This window comes from Lepidochelys olivacea, assembly GCF_965140295.1.
Source record: "Lepidochelys olivacea isolate rLepOli2 genome assembly, chromosome: 17".
NCBI lineage: Eukaryota > Metazoa > Chordata > Testudines > Cheloniidae > Lepidochelys > Lepidochelys olivacea.
In genome coordinates, this window is record NC_140427.1 from 1,831,273 (window position 1) to 1,859,135 (window position 27,863).

The 27,863-nt window shown below is 64.0% G+C and overlaps 1 protein-coding gene across 2 annotated transcripts in view; it reads right to left on the reverse strand.

The window, feature by feature from the left end:
* Window positions 1-4,741: 4,741 nt before the first annotated feature.
* Window positions 4,742-27,863, reverse strand: part of SEZ6 (seizure related 6 homolog) — a 68,811-nt gene continuing 45,689 nt past the window's right edge. Inside the window, exons 4-17 of one of the 2 annotated variants that reach the window (XM_084650834.1) lie at window positions 24,814-25,006; window positions 18,674-18,859; window positions 18,077-18,245; window positions 16,083-16,249; window positions 15,740-15,934; window positions 15,317-15,455; window positions 14,741-14,937; window positions 14,295-14,489; window positions 12,718-12,909; window positions 12,118-12,315; window positions 11,530-11,568; window positions 10,263-10,380; window positions 9,763-9,865; window positions 4,742-9,277 (exon numbers count right to left, since the gene is read on the reverse strand). In XM_084650834.1, the coding sequence (XP_084506960.1) occupies window positions 9,248-9,277; window positions 9,763-9,865; window positions 10,263-10,380; window positions 11,530-11,568; window positions 12,118-12,315; window positions 12,718-12,909; window positions 14,295-14,489; window positions 14,741-14,937; window positions 15,317-15,455; window positions 15,740-15,934; window positions 16,083-16,249; window positions 18,077-18,245; window positions 18,674-18,859; window positions 24,814-25,006 (2,121 nt within the window). In that variant the 3' untranslated portion in view covers window positions 4,742-9,247. Of the gene's footprint in view, window positions 9,294-9,762; window positions 9,866-10,262; window positions 10,381-11,529; window positions 11,569-12,117; window positions 12,316-12,717; window positions 12,910-14,294; window positions 14,490-14,740; window positions 14,938-15,316; window positions 15,456-15,739; window positions 15,935-16,082; window positions 16,250-18,076; window positions 18,246-18,673; window positions 18,860-24,813; window positions 25,007-27,863 lie in introns of both variants that reach the window. The other variant, XM_084650833.1, reaches the window with a different exon arrangement.

Genomic DNA, 27,863 nt, shown 5'->3' on the forward strand with positions numbered 1-27,863 from the left:
CGGGCGGGCGGGGCCTCAGGCCGGTCCCGGCGGGGGGGCGGCTCGGCGCGGCTCGGCGCGGGCGGGGGCCCCTCGCCCCGGGGGAGGCGGCGGAGGCGGCGCTCGGCCTATCCCACGGGCCGCTGCTGCTTCCCCGTCCTCCTCCTCCTGCCGGGCCCGGGGGAGGCCGCGGGGGGCCCCGCGCCCAGTGCCATGCCGGGGAAGGGAGGGGCGGGGGGCGGGCGGGACCTGCGCAGGGGCTCCGGGCTCGGCTGGGCTCCGCTCCCTCCGCCTCAGACACACAGGAGGCGCCGCTGGCTGCTTAGGGCCCCGCCACCGCGCACCCCGCGCAGGCGCAGCCCGCCCGGGCCCGGACACCCCCGCCGCGCAGGCGCAACCCGCCCGGGCCCGGACACCCCCGCCGCGCAGGCGCAGCCCGCCCGGGTCAGGCTCCGGAACCTCGCCACCCCACGCGCAGGCGCAGCCAAGCTTGGCTCGGACACCACCACGCAGGCGCATCCCAGGTGGCATAGGCGCCCCCGTCCGCCCAGGCGCGACGCAGTGAGGCGCCATTCCCGCGCAGGCTCACACCGGACGCCCTCCAGCCCAGTTCCGGCGCAGACTCAGTCTGACCGGCCCGCCGGGGAACCCCTCCTCGTCCCGCTTTATCCCCGCGCAAGCGCAGTTCAGTCTGCCCATGCATTCCACGCGCATGCTTAAATTCTCCATTTGTAGGCAAGCTCGGCCCAGCTGTAATGGGTCTGGCGTGCCGGTAGGCGGCGCGCTCCGCAGCGCGGCAGGGGGCGGAGCGCTGTGCTCGGCGCTGTACAAAGAGGGGCCCAGCCAGCTCTCAGGGTGGAGCCACAGGCGAAGCATAAAGCTGTGTTCCTGCCTCCCTGCTGTCTCATCGCCCTGGCACGTGCCCACCTCGCACCCGGCCTCTCTTTTCTGGGGGGTGCCCAGTCCCATCCTTCACCCTACGGAGCCCGTGTCTGAAAACCGCAGCCCGGGCAGCTGGCACAAATGGCAGCAGTGCCCTGGGGCTGGGGTGCCCTTGGCTTTGCCAGCCTGGCAGCACTGGGGAGCATGGTGCAAGTAGGGACCGCTCCTGTCTGTATTCACTGCCCCCTGTGCCCATCAGGCACTGGCCTGGGGTACCCCAACACTGACTAGTGCAGATGGGCTGGAGTCCAAGGGGAGGGGGTTCAAGGTGGAATAGAAACATGCCAGGGAAGGGGGAGAGAGTCTGAAACCGTCTTTTTATCCCAGAACCGCTCCAGTGTGGGCAGCAAGCATGTATCGTGAGCAACCTTGCCCTGTGCTTGAGAGCCCGCCTGTAGCAGGGAGGGCAGGTGAGTTGCCATGCCCAGTCAGTCCTTGGCCTCTTGGAGCCTGCCATCAAGAGTGCTAATTGTGGGTTGGGTGGGGAGACAGAATGGTACTGAGACCCCCCAGCCCACCTGGCACAATGTCTAGTCACTCTTGACCTGGGCTGGATTTGAATGGCTGCACTAGCTATGAAAAGCCCAGTCTTTGGCCCCATTTGGCCCCTCTGCAAAGCACAGCTCTTAGGAGGCTACTCACCCTTCCCGGGGGGCTGATGCCAGCAGCAGTAGCCAGTACCAGAAGGGTTAGCCAGGAATGTGCTTCTTCTGGGGGGCGCGCCTCACACCACGTGGTGTGTGCAGGAGAATAATGCCATTTCTGGCAGGCCCAAGTCCGGGCAGTGACATCAGCCGTGGCACCGATACATAGCCCTGGGCTGAGCCAGCCACAGCCAGCTGGGCTACAGCCCGGCCCTTTGCCATATTCCTTTTTAATGTGGGTTCATGCTTTCTCCCGCCCACCAACAGACAGCGTGTGGATAAAGCATGAATGAGCTGCGCGGCCTGGTGTGTGTGTGTAATCCCTCTCCCTTGGCTGTGTCCTGGTTTCATTGTTCGCCTACACGCAACCACATGCAGTGATCTCAGCATGCCTGGCATGGAATGTCATGTCCAGGGGAGCTGCTGGGGAATGGCCCCCTGGCCTTGCTGTTGTACTTTCTTCCACTGTCAGCTCTGTTGAGTTTCAGCGGCAGGCCTGGGCTCTGAGCCCTGCATGGCTTCCTGTCCGTGCGTGCCTGCAGGAGGAAGTGGCTTCCACTGACTAACAGTAGCAGCAGCAGTAGCTTCAGGTTGTGTTGCTTGCAGCCGTGATGAGTTAAATGCCACACAGTTGTAGCTGCGCCCCACACCACATGTTGGGGAATTGCTGCCTTTTTGGAGCCAGGTGCTGCTCGCAGCATTTGCACAACATGCTTGTGATCTCTGTGCTAAGCGCTACGGATGTCATTGCTCTGAAGGTTCCCCAGATTAAAATGCTTATGGGCCAAAAAAGCCCTTGGAATGCTGTGCTTTGTGGCCTCCGAATTCCCTTGGGCTGTCTCTTCGACTGAGTGCCGGGGCGTCAGCATTACCGAGCCACCGTCACACTCCAGCAGGGAGACTGTACAGTGCAATATTGTCTCACAAGCCCATTTAACTTCCCAGCATGCCAAGCACCAGGATCCGTAGGTATAAGCAGAATCTTGCTCCTTTCCACTGGCCTCCTCCTTCCTGCTGCTGCATACAGGGCTGTCACCCCGGGGCGGTCACTGTGGGGGCTTCCCCTGTGGTGGGTTCATCGCCTTTCTGCCTATGCCCAAAGAAATGCAACCTATGGAGTGGAGCAGTCTGAGCAGGAAGTGTGGCTGTGGGTGGCCCACAGCCCAGCTGTGCTTGTGTGCAGCAGGTTTCCTGGTACGTGCTTGTGTCTGGGCCTGCTGTGGAGTGTGACCTCCCTGGGTGCTGCACTGCACAGTGCGGGCCTGGACTACAGGAATACAGGCCGCATCCCGCTCCGAGCACCTGGCTGCTACAGCTAGGCTCGGGGCGAGAGGTGGGCAAGGGCTGCCCTTCCCCACGGTTATCAGGAAGCTCTCAGTGGTTAGCACTGGGCCAGTCGCTATCTCCCTGAAAGGGATGAATTGGTGAGAAGGCTCCACCCCCCCGTTATTGTTTGAACTCAAACAGCCTGGCCGCTGGCTTCTGTGATGGCGCCAGGGAGGATCGAGGAGTGCTTTGCACCTGCTTTTCTTCCTCAGCGTGCAGTTTCAGTTCTCCAGGCACAAGAAATCAAATGAAGCAGCCCCCGCACCACACACCCACCTCAGGCAAAGCTCTCGGGACCGAGAGGACGACCCGGGGGTCTCTGCTCTTGAGGATCCCCAGTAACTCACTGGCAGGCAGCAGCGAGGCAATTCAGCGACCTGTGCGTGGAGGCCCGTGTGCTTGCCAACGGGGAGTCAACGCCCATGAGCTGCTCAGCTCTCTCTGACGCTGATGGGCGCCATGGGAGTGGCACCCTTGCCAAGGCCAGGCAGGGCAGGCTCAGCCAGCAGCTGCTCAAACAGCTCAGGAGCCAGGTGGACCCTGGAGAAATCTTGGGCCAGTCCTGTGGGAGGCTCTGGGCCAAGTCCAGGGTGGTGGAGGGCAAAGGTGGGGCAAGTCACAGGCTGGTGTGACATGGGGGTGGAGCAGTGTTACCTACCTGGCAGCTGGATGGGGGCAGTGGTGTAGTGGGGCAAATGGCCAAGAGGAGGGTGCAGGATCAAACAGACCCCCCCATCCCACACATCAGCTTGGCTTCTCCTGGCAGGTTCGGCTCAGCTTCCACTGCCTTGGGCTGCAGGGCAGCCACTTGGTCCTGAAGCAGTGGGAACCCGGTAAGCACCCCTCTGGCCATCCCAGCTGGGCTCGTCCAGGTGCTGAGCAGGCCCTGCCCGATTCAGGGGCCTGGCCGTAGTTAGCTGTCTTTGGCCTTTCTCCTGCAGCCCAGCCCGTGGTACAAGCCCCGGTCCATAAAACTGACCCCCTGGACTCCATGGAGTCTCTGGCACGCTGGCCTTTTTGGAGAAAACCCTCAGCTTGGGGGAGGGTGTTTGGGGGTGGTTTATTTAATTTGGCAGATGAGGGGGGCTGCCAGGGGTCTTTTTAAGTCGGTGGAAAGGGCTTTTCGACAAGGAATGCTCTGCAGCGTTTCCTGCAGACAGGCTTGGATTCGCCTGATCCCCTCTGGAAGACTGTCCGTACCCAGGTCCCCAGCACTCACGCGCTTCCCCCGGCCTTTGGGATCTGCATGCTCCCAGATGTGTACTGCTGGCACGTGGTTCATAGCCTGAAATACAGCTCTGGGTGGACAGAGCTGGGGCAGCCTTCCCTGGCATCGGCAGCTGACTGGGCACCAGTGAAGAGCTGGAGCACGGGCCTGACACGCTCCCGGCAGCCCTGACCATGGTGGAAGCAGGCGGCTGCACTCCCAGCTGAGTCCAGTGCATGTTCTACAGGGACACAAGGGGATCCGGGAAGGTCCCATGGGGCTGCCCTTCTCCTGTGTCCTCCCATTCCCTCCCCCCGGAGCCGGCTCGCAGCGTCCCGCTCCATCCAGGACAGTGCCCAACTTCCCCAGCCAGGGGTGGTTGGTGTGGTGGGACCCTGAGTACGTCTGCAGCAGGGAGTAAGGTTTAGACATCGCCCCGGGGGCTTTCAGTGGGGTTGCCCTCACTGCACACAGGTGGTTCTTTGGGATGGGGGTGCGCTGACCGGTGAGGAGAGGACGCCCCAGCTCAGGCAGAGAATTCAGGCCGCCTGCCGCTCTCGTTCCAGGGGAGGAAGGTGCGAGGAGGTTCCCTGTGCTCAGGGATTGCAGGCCCCAGGAACATGGCACCACCACACAGAGCAGGTTCTTCTAAAACACCAGTTTATTAAGGAAACAACTGAAAGAAAAGCCTGGCTCTTCTCCCCAAGATGGACCGGGCGGCAGAAAGCTGGGACTGTACATGACATTTTACACGTGAAAAGCTTCCTGCCCAGGCTGGGGCTCTCCAGGCCCAGGGGCTCTGGCTGGGTCGGGGGGCAGCAGCACGAAGCCCCCCTTTCCCTAGGAAGGGGCGAGACCTCACTGCCCCGCACAAGCACTCTTGCCCCTCATGGAGACCGTGCAGGGCTCCCCATCCCTCCAGCACCGGTGCCCCTTGCTGGTGGGACGCCCTGTCCTGTCCGTCTCCCCAGCCTAGCCTGCTGCTTCTCACTCCCTTCTCACAGAGAACAGCATGGCATGCCCCGCGGCTGGGCTGGCGGGCAAGGGGCCCTGGCAAATGGGGGATGGGAGCCGCTTGGGCTGGCGTCTCTCTCAAAGCCCCATCAGGGCTCTCTGGGAAGCAGCTGCTGCAGCCAAACACTCCCTCCTGTCCTGGCACCACGCGAGGATCTTTGCAGCAGTGGGACAGCGACTCAGAAGGGCCCGTGAGGCAGAGCGGGGTGGGCTGGGCTAGATACCCGGGGGGCCAGGAGGCTTCTGGCTGAAGGCTGGAGCTGGTTGAAGCTTGTGGCCACCACCTCAGGGAGAATGGCATCTTGGGCACAGGGGCCTGGCAGTAATGGGAGCTGGACCCTGGGCAGGTGCACCTGGGTGGGAGAAAATGTCTCCCTGCCCCAGCCTCCTGCAGGATCTGGGCCTGGATCCAGAGACCACACTGCCGCACCAGCGTCTGCCCCAGCCCATGCACAGACCTCCCCAGGGGTCTCCTTGGGCCACATGGGACCGAGCCGGTGTCCACCCCGCATCTGCCTCCTGCCGGCCATTTGGCTGGAGAAAGGCTGGCAGTGGCTGGCGAAGCCCAAGTCTCGTTGTGCACACAGCCAGAGTCTGGCTAGCTGGCAGGGGTGTAAGCTGGCTCTGGGGAGCTCACTATTCAATGCCTGCCCTCACTGCTTCCCATGCCCCAGGCAGCCCTGTCTGAGCCAGGCAGGGGAGGGAGTGACCCCACAACGTGTGGGGCTGGAGGTCACTGTCCTGGGGTCTTAGTGGCAGTCTTGGGGGGGGGTCCCTCAGGCTGCCTCACGTGGGCACCCAAGGTGCCCCGAAGCCCGCGGAGCAGGATTCACGCCCAGGCAGGATGGCTGCCCATGCAGCTGGACAGTGCCCCCGCAGGGCCACAGGCCTGGCTACTGCAGCATGCTCACAGCAGCCACACGCGTGCTGAGTGACCTGCCCTCGTCTCTGACCGTCCCCAGCCACTCTAGGTGGGGGCAGGCGCTGGTGTGAGCAGGGGAAGCAGTGTGACCCGCTGGGGGCTGGCAGACCAACGCCAGCGGTAGAGCCCAGCCACATGGAGGTGCCACCTCAGGGTGGGGCTGTCAGTTCCCAGCCTGCTGCTGAGCCCCTGGAATCACACGCCCTTCTGGGGCTGGGCGGAAGGGTTTACACCCTGCCCACCACTCACAACCTGGGAGAGGCTTGGGCTTAGCCTGGGCCGTCTGTGGGGGAGACGCTTCTCCAGTGCCCCCCACCTGCTGGGCAGCTGGGGGCTCCCCCCAATGAAACCCGGCTGTGGGGCTGAGCCGCAGCCTGGGGTCGCTGCTGCCCCCTCTGCAGGCCCTGAGCCTTGTAGTCCTGCGGTTCCCATAGAGTGCAAGGCCCCCCGTCTCTCTCTGTGCCAGGCCGAGAGACCCGCCCTGTGCTTGCCCACTCAAACCCACCTGGGCCACCCCCTTGCTGGTCAGCATTCGCTGAGGCTTTATGCCCTCCCCAGACCCCAGGACAGCTAGGCCAGAGCACGTTCAAGCTGTCCCTGCCCCAGCTGCTGGGTCCTCGGCCCAGGCCCACCTTACCGCCACTTCGTCTGTGACCTGCATGGCAGGAGCACTGCAGCCGCTGTGCCCAGAGGACAGCTGGCACCTGCACATGCTGCACGGTGCTGGGCCCCATCTCTGTCCAGGCTGGGCCCTAGCCAGGGCCACGGGAATCTGGGCTGCAGCCACTGCCTGCTTGGCTCAGGCCTCCCCTTTAAACCAGGGGGGCAGGCAGGGGGCTTGCTCCCTGGGCTGGGGATGCCCCCACTCTAAGCCACGTACAGTTCCTCCACGAACCCCGTTGCAATGGCAGCTTGTTGCACACTTCAGCTAAGATGCAGGCCTGCTGCTGCTCACGCAAAGGGAGTGCAGGGGCGTCTGGGCCCTGCCCTATGAGCTTTCTCCTACATCCCAAGGCCACAAGGGTCCCTTGTGACCACGCAGTCTGAGCTCCGTATAGCACAGGCCTGAGACCCGCCCCAGTAAACCCTTGGGCAGAGCTGTTAGAAAAACAGCCTGTCCTAATTTAAAAACGGTCAGTGACGGAGAATCCGCCCCAGCTCTGGGTCAGTTGTTCCAATGAGTAATTCCTCTCACTGCTAACGATTTACACCTTACTTGTGCCAGTCTGAACTTCCTAGCTTCAGCTTCCAGCCACTGGCCCGGGTTAGACACCCCTCCGCTACACAGAAGAGCCAGCGCACTATCTAATGTTTGTTCTTCTCATAGATACCTATAGACGGGGAGCAAGTCACCCAGAACCTTCGCTTTGCCAAGCTAAATAGTCTGAGCTCTATGAGTCTCTCTCTATGAAGCAGGTTTTCTAATCCTTTCCACATTCTTGGGGCTCTTCTCTGAGCCCCTCCCAATCTATCACCATCCTTCTTGAATTGCAGGCCCCAGAACTGGACCCAGGATTCCAGCAGCAGTTGCATCAGGGCCACACACAGAGGTAAACGCTTTTTTCAGTCACTGCTTGGCATGACAAGTCCCCCAGCCTGTAACACGGCCTGCAGTCTCTGTCCCTCCGCGCTGACATGTAGCCGTATTCACACACAGTTTACCAAGCACGCCACACTGCTCTGCAGCAGTGACCTGGCCTCTTCATTGTGTACCACACCCTAGCTGTGTGTCATCTGCAAACATCATTGGTGATGATTTGATGTTGTCTCTTGATGATGTTAAATAGCGTAGGGCCAAGAACTGCCCCACTGGACACACCTGCTTGATGACGATTCCCCACCTACAGTGACATCTGGAGAGTCCTTACCTACCAGCTTTTAGTCCACGGGAAGTGGGCCAGATTGATTTTACAGAATTCTAATTTTAATGTCGGTTTTACCCTGGCCCTAGAGGCTGGCAGCAGGGGCGGGCTGTGTTCCTGGGGGGTGACTTAGGTGTCTCACAGCGAGACACAGTGCTTGATATTCAGGGTGCCGTGTGCCCGGGGGCACAGTGCCATGCCAGCATTCCTCTAGCCTACGACCATGAGCTAATGAAATACCCTGCATTCTGCTACCCCTGCTACACACACAGAGGGAGGGTGGGGAGTTGCAAATACTCATTGAGGTACAACGTGTCTCTGAGTAGTTCCAGGGATGGGTGTTTTGCTCCCATGCGCCAGGCTCAGAGCCTCCTTCTGCTGCACCATCCAGTATGTGCCAGAGGAGGGCAAACTTGCATTTGGCTTCAGCAGCTCATCTCCCTGGCTTGGCAGACCTGGGTTGCTGCACTGTTATCCAGGCTGGCTAGCTGCCCCAGCTCCCTGGCTGCAGGCAGGATTTGGCTCTGGCTCCAGGGAGCGGTACGGGGAGCAGGTGCTGGAATCCAGTCACTCCCCGTCTGAGAAGCAGGAGACAGTGACTGCAAAACGTCCAATTCCACGGCGTGCATACTGCCAGCTGGGAAGTCCTAGGCCATGGCAGAGACCATGGGGCAGCGCACAGCTCTGCCCGCGGCTGGCTCCGGCTGGCTGCACACTCAGGGAGGTGATGCTGCGGTGCTGACATTCGCTCCGATTTTCAGTTTTCTCCACAAGCCTGAGGGCGAAGCTGAGGCCCTAGAGCCGACTCAGCAGCGGGCTCCTCACACCTGGCGTACGCCGGGCCCGGTTCAGACCCCACGAGCTACAGCTCAGCGCCTGGGACACGAGGAGCTGAACAGGCTCATGGGAAGGAAGTGTCTCCTTGGGCTGGGCCAGGCTGGCGATGGGAGGGAGGCCGCGGCGTTATCCCCGGCCACAGTGGGCAGGAGCAGGAGGCTGTGTGGCTGCGTCTGGCCTGGCCTGGCCGGTCCTGTGCACAGCTCCATGCGGTGTGACCGCGAGTCCAGGGCCCATCACACCCATGTGGAGCCCAGAGCCCCCCAGTTTCTCTGTGCACAGACCCTGCTGGGCTGGCGGCTGGGGCTGGGTGGGGCCGCGCCGGCAGGAAGGGGCCAGGCCAGGGAGGGGAGCAGAGCTGCTGGCTCCTGCTTGGGCAGAGTCTCCTGGGGACAATATTTACAGTCCCTTCCCGCAGGACACTGGCGGGGTGTCCAGAGGGGCCAGTCGGCGTGGGGGGGCCGAGGACAGTGCTGCTGGGGCTGCCCCTCCTCCCGGCTCAGCTCAGCTCGGCCTAGATGGAAACCTCATATTCCCTGGTGTCCTGGAAAGGAAACAGACTGCAGGGGGTTGGACACTTGCCAGCACTGCCAGGGCGTTCTCCACCCAACCCCACTAGGGGGCAGCGTCCCCACACTCGTTCCCCCCCATCCCCCTCACGCCTTCCCTTCCTCCCGCCCCCTTCCTGGGGGGCAGCGACCCTCCTCTCCCCGCACCTTTCCGCCCCACCGTTGGGGCTCCCTTTGCAGCCCCCTCCTGGGATTGGACATTGCTGCACAAAATGACCCCTCTCCGGCTCCACACCCATACTGGGGGACTGGGGGCAGTTCCAGCAAGGGCCCAGGGCACTCCACAGCGGAGGTGCATGGGGCTGCCCCATTGCACAGCTGCTCTCAGCCCTCTAATCCAAGCCAGCCCCCAGCTCCTGGCAGTGCCCCAAGCACCTGGGTTTACCTGGGGCCAAGCTGCCAACAACCCTGTGTGGCCCGAGGGCTGGAGGGGCCTGAGTGACCGGGGCTCAGTACTTACTCCTGTCTCGTAGGCGGTGTTGTCAAAGGCCGATTCCACAGTGATGTGATCGTAGGGGTGAGAACCAGACAGGGGCAGCTGCAGGGACGGTTTCCCCTGGAGCCTGCAGGCGAAAGAGACGAGCAGACAGTGACCCCAGCTCCCAGGGCTGGAACTGACAGACAGGGCTGGGCAGGGGGCAGACAAGAGAACATGGGACCCAGGCTGGGGGGCAGGGGCAGACAGGGCTGGGGGACAGATGGGGCCGGGCAGGAGGCAGATGCGATTGGGTGCGGGGCAGAGGAGGCCGGGCAGGAGGCAGACAGGGTTGGGTGAGGGCCAGTCGGGGCCAGAGACGGGGGCAGAGGGGCCGGGGGCAGATGGGGCCAGGGGCAGACAGGGCCGGACAGGGGGCAGACGGGGCCAGACAGGGCGCAGAGGGACCAGGGGCAGACGGGGCTGGGACAGATGGGGCCACGCAGGAGGCAGACATCCCCTGCCCCCCCACCCCAGGCACTCACTTGCAGAAGTAGAGGTAAATGCCTCCGATGAGCAGTGCCACGACCAGCACTGGCAGGAAGATGGCGATGGCGACGTTGGGGCCCTCCTGCGGGTTCCCCGAGGGCGAGACCTTTGCAACTGCCGGAGAGCCGGGGAAAGGGAGCAGGGAGGGGTACAGAGACCAGGGCAGCGGGCAGGGGAAGAAGAGAATTTACCGGGGATGAAACCAGACTCCCTGGGCAGCTCGGTGGGGATCCTGCACCCCCCTTCTCAGGGCACTGGGGTTCCGCCCCCCCATGTTCTTCTGTGACAGGTGCCCTGCGCGGACATGGGACCCAGCCTGCAGTGCCTCCTCCCCGCTCACAGGGGAAACGGCGCCTCCTGCTGGGCAGCCACATCCCGGCTCTGCACTCGCTGCGAAGCCCAGCCCAGCTCCCTAGATAGCCCCCCCACCCCCGCCCCCATGGGCACCTACCCCCACCGGCACCCCCACCTGCATCCCCGCCCCCATGGAAGTCCACCCCCATCCGCATCCCTATGGGCACCTACTCCCACCAGCACCCCCATGGACACCCACCCCCACCCCCATGGGCACCACCATGGAAACCCACTCCCACCCGCACCCCCATGGGCACCTACTCCCACCAGCACCCCCATGGAAACCCACCCCCACCCCCATGGGCACCCCCATGGACACTCACCCCCATGGGCACCCCCATGGAAACCCACCCCCCAGCCCCACCCCCACTCGCATCCCCACCCACACCCCCATGGAAACCCACCCCCACCCCCATGGGCACCCCCATGGAAACCCACTCCCACCGGCTCCCCCAACCACACCCCCATGGAAACCCACCCCCACCCCATCCCCATGGGCACCTACTCCTACCAGCACCCCCATGGGCACCCACTCCCACTGGCACCCCCACCCGCAAACCCACCCACACCTGAACCCCCTCTTTGATCCCTCCTTTGCCAAATCTCCCTGGGCCAGCCAGTGAGCCAGCAGTGAGCCCAACCCAGCTGCCCCCCGCACCCAGTGCCGTCACTCCCTGTGTTTCTGCATGTCCCGATGGTTCAGTGTCATCTGCTCTCCCCACCAGTCTCCTGGCCCCAGTGGCTCTCAGGCCACCCCCCTCCAGGCCTCTGCCCCAGAGGGACCCCCCAGCCCTCCCGCATGGCAGCCTGCGAGCGAGGCTGAGGGCTTGAGGGTACCAGGACCCTGGCTGCAGGCAGGCCAGAGGGGGCTGCACGCCGGCCAGAGGGGGCTGCACGCCGTGTTCTTACCGTCCAGGTTGCGGTTGCTGTAAAATTCATCATAAGCAGCTGGAAGAAGAGAGGGAAGAATGAAAGGCGGGAAGGAGAGCCAGCAGCTGGGTCGAGCAAGGGGGGCAGGAGTCCAGTGCATGGGCTGCTGGGGACCAGGGCAGAGCCAAGGGCCCCATCACGTGCTGGCCCCAGGCAGGGCAGCTGAAGCTCAGAGTGGTTATTAAGTGAGAGCCTGTGGCCGGTGCTTTGCTAACAGCTTGGCCCAGTGTGGCCCCCCTGCCTTGGGGCTGACGTGGGCACATGCTCCGTGCGCCGTGGGACGGGAGCATTAGAGTCAGGCTGGAGAAGGGACAGGCAGCTTTGCAATGCCAGGGAGACGCTAGCGCTGGCAGTGGCAGGGGGTGTCCCTGGCACACTCACCATTCAGTCATGGAAGGGGCGGGGGAGGAGCTGGCATGCCCAGGGCACAGTGACCACAAGGCAATCCTGCCGGAGAGGGCCGTTCTGCGCCCCACAGCGGAGGGCCCTGCAGGGAAGGTGAGACGCCAGGGGCCCGGGGACTGGCTGGGCCGCACACACTGTTTGCTAGTCCCAGGGCAGACTCACCAGCCTTGCAGATGGGAGGAGAGCTGTTCCACTGTGAGGGGTGGCCGGGCACACAGCGGAGGCTCCCCTCCCCCAGCAGCACGTAGCCCGTGGCACATGAGAAGCGCAGGGTTGTCCCGGCCTGGTACAGCCTCTTCTCCGGGGTCTGGATGCCGTTTTCCGGGGCGCCCGGGTTGTGGCAAGGCTCATATACTTCCGCTGCAAACGTGGAATGGAGCTGGGCTGAGACACACACCTGCAGCTCAACCGCGGGCAGAGGGGCTCGGTGTGAGGCTGGAGCTTCCTTTGGGGGCTGTGGGGAGCCTCCCCCATGGGGCTCAGCCTGGCCCAACTGCTGGGGGACTCTTGCCAGGGCTGGGAGGCGGGCAGCTCCTTGCCAGGCTGCGGCCCAGGCCCTGGGGGACAGCCCAATGGGATGCGGTGCCCCCCTCCTGAGCATCCCATGCTTCAGGGTACCCAGCACAGGCTGCAGGGCCAGGGCTCTCCCCAACCCTGGAGACAAGCAGCCAGATGCACCGTGACCAGTTTTGCGGGGAGGTTACAGACAGACAGCTGGAGCAGCAGGACCCCACGGAAGCACCTGGCTGAGCTTGGACTCACGGGTGCACTTGGGGAGGTGGTCGCTCCACTTGGGGCCCCCGGCCTGGCGGTCCCGGCAGGTCAGCAGGCCGCCCCCTGTCAGGACGTAGCCCTTGTTGCAGACGAACTGCACGGTGGAGCCCACGGGGAACTTGGAGCTGGAGATGATCCTGCGGCTGTGGTCCACGTCCCCGGGGTCCTTGCAGGAGGTCACTGTGCAGGGGAGGGAGGGCAGCGAGACTCACATCAAGCTGAGGGGCAAGGGGGAGATGCCTCTCCGCATGGCTCAGGGCCTTAGGAGTTGTGAGGATGTGACTCAGCAGGGAGGGGGGAGTGTTGACCTGGGAATGTGCCCTGGGGATGGGAGACCTGAGAGCCTGTCACCTGAGCCAGGAGGGGGAGGGGGAGGTAACACCTCTGCCCAGGAATGTGGACGGAGACTGCAGCAGGAAACCTGCTGGGGGGGGTTAGTTTTCAGTTTGGGGCTGGGTGGAGGAACACAGGGAACCCCAGGGCTGGGGTCTAAGCTCCCTGCTCCCCCAGAAGGACTTGACTGAGGGGTCCTGGGTGGCTCTGTTTTGGACTGTGTTCCTGTTGTCCAAAAAACCTTCTGTTTTACTGGCTGGCTGAGAGTCTCAGTGGATCCCAGGAAGAGGGGTGCAGGGCCTGGACTCCCCCACACTCCGTGACAGGAGGGCTGGAGCCAAGTGGGGCTGTGGCCCTTAGCTCTGCAGGGTGTGGGGGGAGGGGAAGGGAAGCTGCTCGGGGGTGGGGTGGGGGGGTGGCAGCCCAGAACTGGACACTGCTCCTGCTCGGATTGTGGGGGGGCGAGGCTGCAATCCCCACAGCCTGCCCAGCTATGCCGTGGCAGGCAGCGTGGCTAGTGGTCGAAGCACAAATGCCTAGAGTCTCTTCCCAGCACTGCCACCCATGCCTGGCAGGGCGAGGCCTCCAGCCCCTCTGCACTGCAGAGAGGGACACAGCCAGACCCCCGGGCGCCCGGAGCCCTGCCCCAGGGCTGCAATGGGTAGGTGAGAGTCCGGCCCTCTGGGGCTGGCATTGAGGGCACGGAGCTCCAGCAGGGGGAGCTCTCGGCACAGCAAAGCCTGCCTGCCCCAGCCGGCCTGAGCAAGGCAGCCTGGGCACAAAGGGGTGCAGGGTTGTTTGCGGGAGGCGACTGTTGGCATCCTGGCAGGGCTCCGGTCTGGGGGATCTTGTACCCATCCCCACCCTGCTAAGTGCCTGCCGCCTGGGGGGCAGCCCCACCCACCCCTCCCAGCTGGGAGCCCGGTTCCGAGCTGACAGGGTAGGCAGGGCGTTGTCCCTGGGAAAGAGGGAGGGAGCGGGAGGGGCCCTCCCCTCCCAACCCGTGCTCCAGCAGGAGCAGCCAGTGCTTGAGGGAGACCCGGGCCGGGCCAGGCCAGCTGATTGTCCCCTGGATGGCAGGGGGCCCGACCAGCCAACACTGGTGCAAAGGGGCCAGAACTCCAGCAAGCGCTGGGGGGCAGCCCCAGAGGGCAGGGCAGGCGGGGAGGGGAACCCCGGGGCAGTCTCTGGGATGTGCGGGGCAGCCTGCCCCAGCAATGACCTGAGCTCACCCCTCTCACAGGTGGGCAGGTCCCCGCTCCAGGTCAGGTCCCAGTGGCACATGAGCAGGTCCGTGCCCACGAGCTCAAAGCCAGGGTAGCAGTGGAAGTTCACCATGGTGCCGTGGATCAGCTCGGGGTGGGATGTGGTCTTCCAGCCGTTGGGGATCTCGGGCAGCTCGGGGCACGTGTCGTTGCGTGGAACCTCTGCAGGGAGAGCCAAGTGAGACCTCTGCCAGCACAGGAGCCTGGCCCCACAGGCTGGCTGCAGGGCATGGCGGGTGGCACAGCTAGCGGTGCTCAGAGCTCTGAGGGGTTGGGGGTTAGAGCAGGGGGGCTGGGAGGCAGGACTCCTGGGTTCTATCCCCAGCTCTGGGGGGGCACTGGTGGTTATGGGAGGGGGGACTGGGAGGCAGGATTCCTGGGTTCTCTTCCCAGTGCTGATGGGGGTCCCTCACCGAAGAAGTGGATGACGAAGCCCTGCTGGTAGCCAAAGACAGCGCCGCCAGGGTCTGACTGGAACTGGATGGTGACGTCGGCCATGGCCGTGTAGAGCTTGAAGCGGCGGTGGGTGCCCGTGTACTGGCCCAGGATCCGGGCTGTCAGGTCATCCCCGTCGTAGAATGTGAGGATGTCACCCTTCCCAATGTGCAGCCTGGGGAGAGAGAGGGGGCTGGGGCAGACGCCCTGCGGAGGGGACCTGTAGAGCCCGGCTTAGCTGGTCCTGGCCCTGGCCCTAGAGGGGACTCTCCCCCTCGGATGAGTGAGGCTGTGTGGGTGTGGACTTCACTTAGAAGGGTTTCAGCCAAGACCATCCTGGGGCAAAGGGAGCCCAGCCCCGGCCCTGGCCCCTTTGCAGCCACAGACTCTCACGGTGAGCAGTGGAGAATTGGCTGCAGACTCAGGGGACGAGGGGTTCCCCACAGGGCTCGCACCTCTGCCAGCCATCCCCAGGGCACCCAGTGATCGCCCGGGGGCAATCCATAGGCCCTTGCTCCCCCTCATGCCTGGCTCAGTGCCTCCCTGACACTCACACTTGGATGTCCAGCATGATGCGCTTGTCCTCCTCCACGTGCAGGCCCCAGATGCAGTCCTGGCCCTTGCCATAGGCCTCCGGCCAGTTGGGGGACAGCACCACGCCCGCTGAGTCTGTGATCTCCCCGCTGCACACGGCTGCAGGGACAGACGACACTAAGCTCCTGCCCCCTCTGCCCCCTGCAGCCCAGAGCTACGGGGCGGGAAGCCTCACAGCAGCCCCCCTTCCTGTCTCAGCGAGCAGCACAGGGGGCTCTCAGTGGAGCGCCTGGGCCCCAGCTCTGCACAGGCCTGGGAGCCCAGGGGAACAGTGCCCTGCCTGCTCTGGCTGGGCGGGCCCCTGCCCTGGCTCAGCTGGTCTGTCCCCCCAGGCACCTGCCTGCCCCCTCCCCTGCAGCCTGGCTTGGCCTCAGCAGACAGACCTCGGCACGCCGGCTCTGTCTCGTTCCACTGGGGGTCGCTGGGGTCCACGCACTCGATGATGATGGAGCCCTGCTCCAGGGTGTAGCCAGGGTCGCAGCTGAACTCCACCGTGGTGCCCACGGCATAGGTGGCGTCGCTGGTGGTGAAGTTCCCGCACTTGACGAAGGGCTCATAGCAGTGCCCCTGCTGGAACGCTGGGGGCGGAGGGGCAGAGGGTTAACGTTGCCACCCAAAGGGGGCCGGGATGACAGTGTCCGCGGCTCCCCGGCAGCACAGGGCTCGTTCTCCGGGGCCCTGGGCCAGGCGTCTCTCCATACTCCCTGCGGGGGTCTCAGGCCTTACCTTCGTAGCGGAGCGCCACGCCGGTGGAGGCGCCGTTGCTGTCGGTGGTGAGCTCGAGGAAGAAGTGGCGGGTGGTGCTGAGCAGCCCCTCGATGGGCAGGTACTCCACCTCGAACGAGTCGTACACCGGCGGCGCCTCCGTGCTGTTCCCGTTCCGGATGACGAGCCTGCACAGCAATGGTCACAGAACCAGCTGGGGGGGGCACAGGCCTTGGAAGATCCCTGCGGTGTGGCCGCTGGGTTCTAGGGGTCTGTGGCTCAGCCTGCTGGAGGCCCCTGTGTGCATCGGGAGAAGGCGGGGAGACGAGGGGCACGGCTGATGCCTGGAGGCAGGAGGGCAAAAACCACAGGTGCGGGGGTGACACTATACCCCATATTCGTCATAGAAATATTGTTATCGTAGGATTACAGCATTACTAAGATACGGTTTGTGCAAGATAAGGCATGTGAGGTGTCATTGGAAGTTATGATTTGCTGAGTATGATTATCCTATTTGTATGCATGGAGCATTTTTGTATCTAAAGCTAGGAATATTGACTATACATCTGTACTACAAAAATGTTTACACCTAGGGAACGCCCACCAGACAGAATGCAATCAGTCTGGCTGGCTAGCTGCGGAGGACGAGCCAGTGGACCATTGGGAGAACAATAGGTCTTTGAAGATGCTAATCTCCCACCTTCCCGGGATGCTACAAACAACCTCTGACTCCTGGCTGCTTTGACACTGCAGGGTCCTGTGATTAAGTCACCTGGTACTGGACTCCATGATACAATACCAGTATTTTCCCACCGGAGGGGACTGGACGGGATGGGGCAGGGCAGGAAAACAAAGGATTCCTGCCATACGAAACACCTATTTAAGGCAGGGGAGAGATAATCAGGGTCATTTTCACTGAATCTGTGCCCAGCATGACTGCTGCATACACCTAAGCAACAAAGACACAGGGGGGAGAAGGACTGAGCGCAGGCAGGGAAGGTGTTTGGCCTGTGAAAGGGATACCTGGAGTTTTAAACTGCAAGCAAGAGCAGCTTGCCTTCAAGAACCTCTGCTGACTACCTAAATCAACATTTAGGGTGAGAAATTATTACTTGTAACCAGCTTCTGTAGTATTTTAAGCTTATCTTCGTTTTTGTTTTATTTGCTGGATAATCTGCTTTGACCTGTTTGCTACCCCTTATAATCACTTAAAATCGATCTTCTGTAGTTACTAAACTTGTTTTGGTTTTCTCTAAAACCAGTTTGTGGAATTCATAACTGTGGGTGGGGAAAAGCTGTTGAATATCTCCCTCCACCCCAAGGAGGGGAGCAAATTTCATGAGCTTATGCTTCACAGTTCTCTGAGCTGCACAAGACACTATAGGTTTGGGTTTGTGCTCCAGAGGGGGTGTGCATGTGAGTGCTGGGCAATTCCCTAGCTGTGCTGATTTCAGCGTCTGCGTCCTTCTGCAGGTGGGTGTGTCCCTACCTGGGTGTGTCCCTACCTGGGTGTGCTGGAGGAAGCTTGAGGGCCTGGCTCAGCAGGACAGTGTAAGGGAGCCCAGGCTGGTGGAACAGGTGGGCTCAGTGGTACCCCAGTACATCAGGCGGCACCCTGGAGGATGGGTAACCCATCACACAGGGGAGCTGTGGTGCCCTGGTTATCTCCTCTGTCCCCTCTCCTAGAGGGGACTCAGTGGGAAGGCCGGCTCAGGCATGGAGAGTCGGAGGGGAGCCCCTGGTTGGGGTGGGAGCCCAACACCTGTCACTGTCCATCAGCGCTGGCTAGAGCTCTGACCAGAGAGCAGGGCAGCCTCAATGGCACAGCTGCTCTGGCATGTGCCATCGGTGGGTTTCAGAGCCAACATCCATTTGCAAACACATGTTGCAAGTCCTACACAGTGTGGCAGGGGAGCTCTAGCCCCCCAGGCCTCACAGACATGTCCACTCTGCTCCCCTGAGGCTGCACCCTCATAGGCCCTTCCCTTGTACGGGCCCCGCTCCCTGCCCCGCACCTGTCATCATCCTCAGCCAGCGCGACCTTCTCGAAGTGCAGATGCAGGCGATGGCCCCTGGGGGCCTCCAGCAGCCACTGGCAAGTCAGGTTGCTGCTGTAGTTGTTTGGGAAGCCGGGCGAGATGATGCGTCCGACGGTGGCATTTCTGATCACGCCTCCGCAGGCCGCTGCAAGGGGAGGCCGAGGGTTAGGAGCACTGGGGGGATGGCCGCCAGGCAGTGGCTTGCCCAGGCAGGGGCATCAGAGATGGGCCAGGCCAACTGGCTTGCCCCCATCAGAACGCCCTTGGCCAGATACTGCCCGGCCTTGCAGCAGTGGGCAGAGGGCAGTGCCTGGAGCCGGGCTACAGCTGCAGGGCAGTGGTTGGAGCGTGCCCAGTGCTTAGGGGGCACCCCATAGCCTGTGGGAAGGTGCTGGGGTGCAGAACCCTCTCTTAGGAGGAGACAGCCAATCAGGAGCTGGCGTCTGGGGCCAGGCTCAGGCTGAGAAGGCCAAACTCACGTCCCTTGTGAGCAGCTAACGTCTGCTCTGGCAAGGCCTGTGCCCAGCCAGTGGGGCATCCGGCAGCACTGGGCAGCCCCTCCCCCCAACTCACCCAGGCAGATGGGCTCCCGGCCGCTCCAGAAGGGCCAGGTGGCGTTGAGGCAGGTGAGCACAGGCAGGCCCTGCAGCTGGTACCCTGTGGTGCAGTAGAAGTGGGCGCTGCCCCCAGGGTGCAGGCTGGTGATGGAGATGTCGCCGTAGGCCGGTCGGGAGGGGAAGCTGCAGCTCAGCAGATAGGCTGGAAGGGAGAGAGAGGGGCATTGAATGGCAGGGCCTGGCAGGCTGAATGGCTGGAGCGATGTGCTCCCTGGCTTGGCATGCCTGGTGCCCGGGGGTGGGTGCCCCGTGCCCGTGGGGGCGGGTGCCTGGTGCCTGTGGGGAGGGATGGACTCGACCATGTCCCTGCTTCATGGTTGCACCCCGCTGGCCCCAGTCCCCCCAGGGCACCAGGCTGTCACCCCCTCACTGCCCCGCACAGCACTCACCCAGGGCAGAGGGTGCCACCACAGCACCTGGGTGTTTTGCAGCATGTGGCCATGCCAGGCTGCCGTGATGCTGGAACACTTTTAAGCGTGGGCGTGCTAAAAGCCAGACCCCCTTACCGTCCGCAAATCCTCCCACCCCGAGCTGGGTCCAGGAGCAGGGCCATGTCTTTGGGAGGGGGGACCTGGACAGGAGTAAGGGGGCCGAGGCCAGGACCACAGCTGGGGACGGGCGCGGGACCAGGAGCGGAGCCCCTGGGTGTGGGCCGGCAGCCAGGACCCTGGGGGGGGGGCCAGAAGTGGAGCCTCGCGTAAAACCTGGGGGTGCTTCAGCACCCCCCCACAGCCCTAGTTCCTGCACCTAAGCCAAGCTGGGCATCAGAGGGATCCTGCCCCACAGTGTGGGTGTCACGCCCTCCCTCTGAGAGCCACAGGCAGGAACTCGGGGTGGAAGGAGGTCGGCTTTCCCTCCTGGAATACCCAGCTGCTGAGCGGTTTTCTCTCCTCTCCCCCCATTGTATGGAGACCCAGAGCCTCTGCCCCACCTGCCCAGGCAGCACCCAGTGGGCGCAGTTACAGAGACATGGGTCGGACACGGGTGTTGTCCTTGATCCCAGCCGGCAGGTGGCAGCAAATCCTTCTGTACGGCCAGGCAGCTGGCCGGAGGAGTGCAGCCCCCAGGCCCCACCTTGCCCACAGGTGCTGCCCGCCCAGGGACACCGCTCTGCCAGGCTGCAGGCGGGGAGCCAGACTCCTCGCTGTCCTTCTGCCAGGGGAGCTGGCGTTCCCCACCCCGCCAAGAGTCCTTTGCCCCTGCTGATGCCTGGGAACCCCAGGAGCCATGGGTCCAGACTAAGTGGACTTCTCCCATGGGGCTGCACAGCCTGGCTGCTGGCATCGCCAGAGTCCCTGCTGCCCCAGGGCAGGAGGCGCTGCAGGGAGTGGGCGGGGGTGGGGGTATGCAGGTGAAATCTGCCCAGGTCACGCTGGGTCTCAGAAGGGAACCCAGCCCCTGGCTCTGTGCAGGCCGGGGGTGCTCGGGGAATGACTGGGGCAGGAGCCGGAGGGGGGCTGGCAGCACCTTCGCATCTCCACGCTGGCCGAAGGGTGCTGGACAAGCGGGGTGTGAAGGGCAGCTGACAGTGAGGGAACACGCTGGTGCCCTGGGGGACCGCAAACGTGGCTGAAGATGCAGCGCCTCTCCCCCTCTGGTACCCGGCTCACTTTGCCCACACACCCGGGCACAGCCACAGTGCAACAGAGGGGACACTGCTCATAAACCTTCCTGCCCAGACCAGCCTCTGCGGCTCAGGGCTACACACTGGCTGCGTGAGCTCACAGCCTCTGCTTGCGAGGTCACTCCATCTCCGCAGCAGCACGCTGTGATGTCACAAAGAGGTGAGCCTGACCTCAGCTGGGGCGGAGGAGGGATTTGGACGAGCGAAGGATCCCGGGGGCACTCCGGGAAGAGCAGCCACGGCGCTCAGAGCACCGACCTCTTCCACCAAGCCAGCACCAGCGCCAGGCAGAGCAAAGTCTAGTTCTAGTGCGGAGGAAGGGCAGGGCCCTGGGCCCCTTTGCATGTGAGTGATGCCCCCCCAGGGCCCCTTTGCACACCAGCGTGATGTCCCCCCAGGGTCTCTGTGCACACCAGCGTGATGCCCCCCCAGGGCCTCTGTGTACACCAGTGTGATGTCCCCCCAGGGCCTCTGTGTACAACAGCGTGATGTCCCACCCGGGCCCCTTTGCACACCAGCGTGATGCCCTGCCAGGACCCCGTGCCCCTTTGCACACCCTGGCAGCCAGCAGAGATGAAGACCGAGCCCAGCAGAGCCCAGACTCTCACACTCAGGGGCTGCAGCTGACTGTGCAGTGTCTGTGGGTGACGGGGGGGTGAGACCATACTGTTGTGGGGGGTCACAAGCAGTCCAGCGCCTTCCCTAGGAGCTCCCCACGTGGGAATCAGCAGGGGAGGGGAGCAGGGATGGGCGCGACGGCCAGTGGTAGCCAGCCCAGGGCTCTCAGTAGCGGAGGGCCTGACCCTGCTGTCAGGGAGCAGAGGGTGACTCTCAGCTCATAGAGCCCCTGCCCTAGCGGGAAATGCCCCGGGCCCAAGCACCTGTGGAGGGGGGCTGGGGTACCCAGGCATCTGGCTGGCGGTACCACAGCCTGGCCGGTGGGAGTGACTGAGTCATGCTCAGCCCCTACCTGTACCCAGAATCCCCCTGAATCCGGGGTGGGGAGGGGACTGGACCCATCAGACAATAATATAAAGGAGCGTGAAGTGCGGCTTTTCCCATTAATTTGCTGCATGTTGCCATGGCGACCCCGGCCGAGGGACGCACTCAGCACAATCTGTCGTTATTTTTCCATTAATAGCGTCAGGGCGGCACCAGGCATGTGGGTGAGTGAGGGCAGGTCGGGGGGGCAGCACATCCCTCCCAGGAGATTCTGGTGCAGACAGAGACCCCCCAGCCCAGTGCTGAGCGCCCCTTGGGGGTATTGCTTTGCTGAGGAACCTTGGGCAGGTTAAGGAGACAAAGGACCATGGGAAATGGGAAAGCAGGCACCCCCCATCCCCGAAACCCACCGAGCTCTGCCAGCGCCCCTCAATCCCGACCCGCAGCCCCCTGATAGCCCAGCCCTGGGCTCCCCCATCCCCGAAACCCACCAAGCTCCGCCAGCGCCCCTCAATCCCAACCCGCAGCCCCCTGATAGCCCAGCCCTGGGCTCCCCCATCCCCGAAACCCACCGAGCTCCGCCAGTGCCCCTCAGTCCTGACCCGCAGCCCCCTGATAGCCCAGCCCTGGGCTCCCCCATCCCCGAAACCCACCGAGCTCCGCCAGCACCCCTCAGTCCTGACCCGCAGCCCCCTGATAGCCCAGCCCTGGGCTCCCCCATCCCCAAAACCCACCGAGCTCCGCCAGCACCCCTCAATCCCGACCCTCAGCCCCTGATAGCCCAGCCCTGGGCTCCCCCATCCCCGAAACCCACCGAGCTCCGCCAGCGCCCCTCAATCCCAACCCGCAGCCCCCTGATAGCCCAGCCCTGGGCTCCCCCATCCCCGAAACCCACCGAGCTCTGCCAGCGCCCCTCAGTCCTGACCCGCAGCCCCCTGATAGCCCAGCCCTGGGCTCCCCCATCCCCGAAACCCACCGAGCTCCGCCAGTGCCCCTCAGTCCTGACCCGCAGCCCCCTGATAGCCCAGCCCTGGGCTCCCCCATCCCCGAAACCCACCGAGCTCCGCCAGCACCCCTCAATCCCGACCCTCAGCCCCTGATAGCCCAGCCCTGGGCACCCCCATCCCCGAAACCCACCGAGCTCCGCCAGTGCCCCTCAGTCCTGACCCGCAGCCCCCTGATAGCCCAGCCCTGGGCTCCCCCATCCCCAAAACCCACCGAGCTCCGCCAGCGCCCCTCAATCCCGACCCGCAGTCCCCTGATAGCCCAGCCCTGGGCTCCCCCATCCCCGAAACCCACCGAGCTCCGCCAGTGCCCCTCAATCCCGACCCGCAGCCCCTGATAGCCCAGCCCTGGGCTCCCCCCAGATCCAACAAGCTTCACGTCCCAGGGGTTTGGACTCCAGCACCCCCCCTCTGCCAGACCCTGCCCCTGTCGTGCCGCCCAGCATTTCCTCTGCCTGAACCCAGAGAAAGAGCCACCTGCGTGACTCCTGCGTGACCACAGCTACAACCCCATGACACTACAGCATCTCCGCCTGGGGGCTGGCTGCTCTTGGGGGGCTGAGCTCAAACAGCAGAGACTCTGCCCCAAGCCTTCCCTACCCTCCTCCCACCCCTCTGTCCTGCAATGCCCCACGGCCTACCCCATGACTGCCCTCGTCCCCCAGCCAATGCTGGCACATTTGACTCATCCCTGCCGCTGGGGTCCAGCTCCAGGAGGGCTGCGGGGTGGCACCCCCATGGGAACGCTGCTCTGGTGAGAGGTGCCGGGAGCCTGGTGCTGAAGGGCACAACCCCTCTGCGCTCCCTTGGCCACGGCCTCAGTGCCAGCCTGCAGCGAGGGGGCAGTCAGGGGATTGTGACGTGAGCGCCAGAGCCGAGAGCCCTCAAGCTCCTCCCTTAGGCCCCCGTGTGGCAACCAGCCAGGCCAGGGCACCATGTCAGTGGCCCCTTGGCCCTCCAGACGGGAACCCCTGGTAAGTCTTCAGCCCATGTTCCTTGGAGCCTCCCACCTCATCGGCTTCCTCAGCGCTGGCTCCCTCAGGCTCTACGGCCCACCTCTGCCATCAGCCAGGCGGGGGCGAGACACGGAGCAGCTGGTGGGCTGGGAGCATTGCTGAGGCTGGAGACGAGGAGGCTGCATATGGTGTGTGGGGTGGGATTCACACTGGGGGCTCGATGTGGGCACTGCAGGCAGAGGGGTCAGGGCGAGGGAGGAGACAGAAGCTCAGGGCAGGATAGTGGCACTGCCGGGCTCCAAGCCTGGGGTGGGGAGCAGGGGAGAAAGTCCCTGAGATCCAGGCTAGCCTGTAGGTGTGTGGCTGGCTCCCCCCGCCAACAACCGCCTTTGCAGAGCCCCACAGGAGGCTCCCCGGAGGCACGTCCCTCGGCTGGCCCTGTCGCACGTGGGCGCCGTGCGGGAGGAGCGGCTCCGCCCTGCTATCAGCGACAAGGGGCCTAACTTTGCCGGTAATTATGTTAAATGAGCCCGTAATTGCTCACACCAATTATCTCTCCATTAGCGTGTCTCTCTGGTTGGTGCCCGTTTAACCTGGCGATGTCGCAGATTAACTCCGCCAGCAATTCCAGAGCTTTAAACAGGCTAATTGGCCCTGGCTGGTTGCAGCTGTGCCAGGGAAACAGGGGTTCACCTGCAGGGGAGTGGGCGGGTCCGCCCTGCGGACACACTCTTGGCACTGGGCACAGGGGCGAGATGGGTGCGCGCTCTGACCCAGGGCTGAGCCTAACTCCACAAATCCTGGGAGGGAGATGCTGTTGGGTGCCCCAGGCTATGGGGGGAGAGGGGTGACGTGGTGGCCTGGGAGGAGGAGGGGGCTCTGAGAGGGACAGGTGTGGGGGTGTATATGACCCACACTTAGTCAGAGCTTGCCTGGCCGCTCCCAGCCAAGGTGAAGTGCAAAGGGTCCAGGTGGGATGCCAGGCTGTGCTCTGTGGAGACACGCGCCCACGGGGGGGTGTGGGGGGGTGCCGTGCTACATGTCCAGTGTGCCCATATTACAAAGGGACTCTAGGTTGGCTCCATGGGAGGGGAAAGGGCCCCTCCCCAGCCTCAGCTGCCAGGGCCCCTTTCGCCAGGGACAGGGGCATGCTTGGCCACATTGCTAAGCCAGGTGGCCTCTGGCCCCAGCACATGGCCTGGAGACAAAGGATTCTTAGCTACAAGCCACCGGACACTGACTGCCAGTCCCCTTCCCAAACCTGCCAGGCCCATCAGCTCCTGGGAGCAGCCCCCACACTGCTGTGGGGCAGCACTCCTCTCCCGGGAGTGGGGCTGCCTCGTGGGGCACTGGGTCTAGGGCGCAGGGCACCACATCATGCCCCCCAGCCCTGCGGCAGCATCAGAGCTCTGAGTGACCTGCTGCGCCCCACCAAGTGACGAGGCGAGCACGACGGGCCCTCTGGCTGCAGGAGGGCACCAAGGGCGGGGCCATGTCTGGCTGGCACGTGTGGGGGGCAGGACGGCACAGGGACCGTGGCTCCGCAGGGCTCCGCAAGCCGTGCCCGTACCTTGGAAGCGGAAGTGGAAGGTGCCGGGGCTGGCGGGCTGGGGGCTCTGGAACCGCACGCTGACCCGGTTGGTTGGGCTGCGGATCACCTGGCCCCTCATGAGGAAGGACTCGTTGGCCAGGATGACAGGCTCCGCACCCCCAAAGGTCTCCATGGTGACCGTCTCCCCTTCCGACAGGCTGATGTTCAGGACCTGTGGGAGGAAGGGGCATTGTCAGTGGGGCATCAAGTTATTGCCAGCCCATGTGCTTGGCCCAAGGGCAGAGCAGGGGCACCTCCCCCGTTGGCCTTTCCCCTGGTCCCGCCCGGGCGACTGGCACAGCAGGGGGCTGGCTTGCCCCCCCCAGCTAAATCTGAGAGCCTGGGAGGAGTCACCTGGCCAGCCGCCCCACACCTGCCGGGCTCCAGAGACAGCCCACAGCTCTCCTGCGCCAGGCCTGCCAGCTCCATGGGGTGGGCAGTCACCCAGACTGCCCCCAAGAGGGGCCGGCGCTCACGCCCAGGGGGCTTGTCTCCTCTTCTGGAAGGGGATGTGCCTATCCCCACCCAGATCCTCCCCCAACACCCCCCCACCCCCGCTGCCCCCCCAGAGCCCCAGTGCCAGGCGGGCACGTCTCTCTCAGCACCTTTTCCACAGTCAGTAAGCGAGCGGTGAGGCCGGTCTGCCCAGGGCCAATGGCAGCAGCAGCTTTCAAACATACTTAGCAGCCCCGAAAATCTCGGTGCTGGGAGATGCCTTGGACAGGCGGCGCTCGGCGTGCTGCCCCTGTGCAGGCTGGAACCGGGCCCATGGGCAGGGGGCAGAGCCCGCAGGAGAGTCGCCCGCTGTGCCCTGCTCCGATGCTGAGCGGGCCCCGGCCCTGACACTGGGCTCTGACTGGGCCAGGTCAGAGGGCAACGCTCCAGCGGCACCATGGCGAAGCTCCCGTGATTGAGAAGAGCCATCGGTGTCCACGGCAGCGCTGGGGCAGAGACCCGTGGCAGCACGGCGAGTGAATCCCAGGGCTTACGGGCCAGAGAGATGCCTGGCAGGGAGCCAGGACAGAACGGCCCTGCCACGTGGCCCTGGGGGGGTGGGGAGAGACAGAGCCGTCTTTAATTGCGGGGTCTCAGAGCGCTGGAGACCTCTGGGGCCTCCTGCCCCACCAGAGGGTCAGCACCACCATCCCAGTGCACAGAGGCCAGGGACTCACCAAGGCCACACAGTGTCAGGCAGAAGCAGAGCTGGGGACTGAACCCAGGAGTCCTGGCTCCCGGTCCCCCCACCCCCACTCTAACCCCCTGGATCCCGCTCCATGCTGGGCCATGCCACCCCCAGGCTGTTTCTCCCAACCCCCCGCAGGCAGGGCTGGAGCTGGCTCATGGCCCTGTTGCCGCAGTAGACCCTGGCCAGGAGGACGTGGGTGCTGCTCCCTGGCTGGTGCTGCCCACGCTGCCATTAGCTTCCCCAGGGGCACACGCGCCAGCTCCCCCAAGCAGCCGTTCAGTGGCAATATGCCCTCGCTCCATTGCCATGGTAACTGGCGGCTGTCCCAGCCGAGAGCTTTGGAGCTGCGAGCTCTGCCAGCACGTGGGGCCCCGGCCTCCGAGGGCTCCCTCTGCTTGGCCACGCAAGGGGGCAGCACTATGGGCCCCTCTATTACCCTGCCCCTCCAGGAAACCCTTGGGGACTGGTCCCAGACATTGTCCTGGGAAGGCGGGGTTAGCTACTGCGGGGGCAGATCCTGGATCTCCCCGTTTGGGGCCTAAGCCAGCATGGCAGCTGGGGGAGGGGTGAAGGGACAGGACCCAAAGGGAACTGCTGGGCGCCCCAGGCCCAGGGGCGTGGCTGGAGGGACAGGTTGCTCCCAGGGACAACGGCTGCTGGTGCCAGCAGTACAGGGGACCCCACAGCCAGCATGCAGGGACAGAGGGCGGGCAGAGCCCAGAGGAGCCCCCGCAGGTGCTCCCAGGTATAGGGGGCTCTGCGGGCAGCAGCTCAGATGCCAGGCAGGAAGGGAGCCCTGGGAATGGCACGTGTCAGCCTCACACGGCTCATGGCAGGCATGCACATTCACTCCCTTGGCCTTAACAGGCAGGCTCGAGAGCCAATGGGAACCGGGGAAGAGGCTCTGGGCACGGCCCAATGGATCCCGGCCAGCAGGAGATGGAGAACCGCCAGCACAACGAACTCCAGATGGCGAAGAGACGCAGCCAGCTGGAGAGAGGGGCCCAGCCACCGAGCTAGCCACCGAGCTAGCAGGGAGCCTCCAGCAGGATCCACACAGCACACAGACACTCCCCCATGCATGGGCACCACGCATACACCCCCTCCCCCGCGTGCACACACACGCAGAGACCCCCCAGGCAGGGGCACACGCATACTCATAAACCCCCATGCACACGCAAACACACATACTCATAGATCCCCCCCACGCACACTCATACACACTCCCCCATGCGTGTAAACACACTCAGCAGCAAGGAGAGGAGCCCAGGAGAGGGTTCCGTGGTAGGATGCTGCAGCCGCAGGCCAGGCTGGGTTTGGCTGCGCGTCTGCAGGTTGCTGCAGGGCTCTTGCTTGCCAACCCCAGCGGTGCCGTGCAAGTGCCACGTGACTCAGCAGCAGTCAAAGCGGAGCAGCTCGCCCCCCGGCCCCAGGGGGCTGCTACCGGGCTAGAGCCTGCAGCCCACCCACATGGGGTGTTCCCACAACGGGCTAAGCCCAGCTTTAACTGAACTGCTTTCACACCGGTCTGGATCATGCTGGGCACCGTTTGGTGCAGAGGTGGCCTGGATGGGAGGACAGCTGGAAGCTGGTTTATGCAATGGGAGCAGGGTGCAGGCCAGGGCACAAGCTCATGCTGGTTTAGTGCATGTGATGCCTTCCCCGCAAGCGGCTGCCCACCTTTGGGGGCAGGGCACACAGAGGGCACAGAGAGCTTCAGCCTGGGTTTCATAGCTGCCTCTGGGCCAGTGCGATCCCGTCGCGTCTCCGTGCACCTCCTCATCCCAGTTCCAAGGGCTAAGGCGGCCCCGGTCCTCCCAAGAGAGCGAGAAGGTGGCTGCCC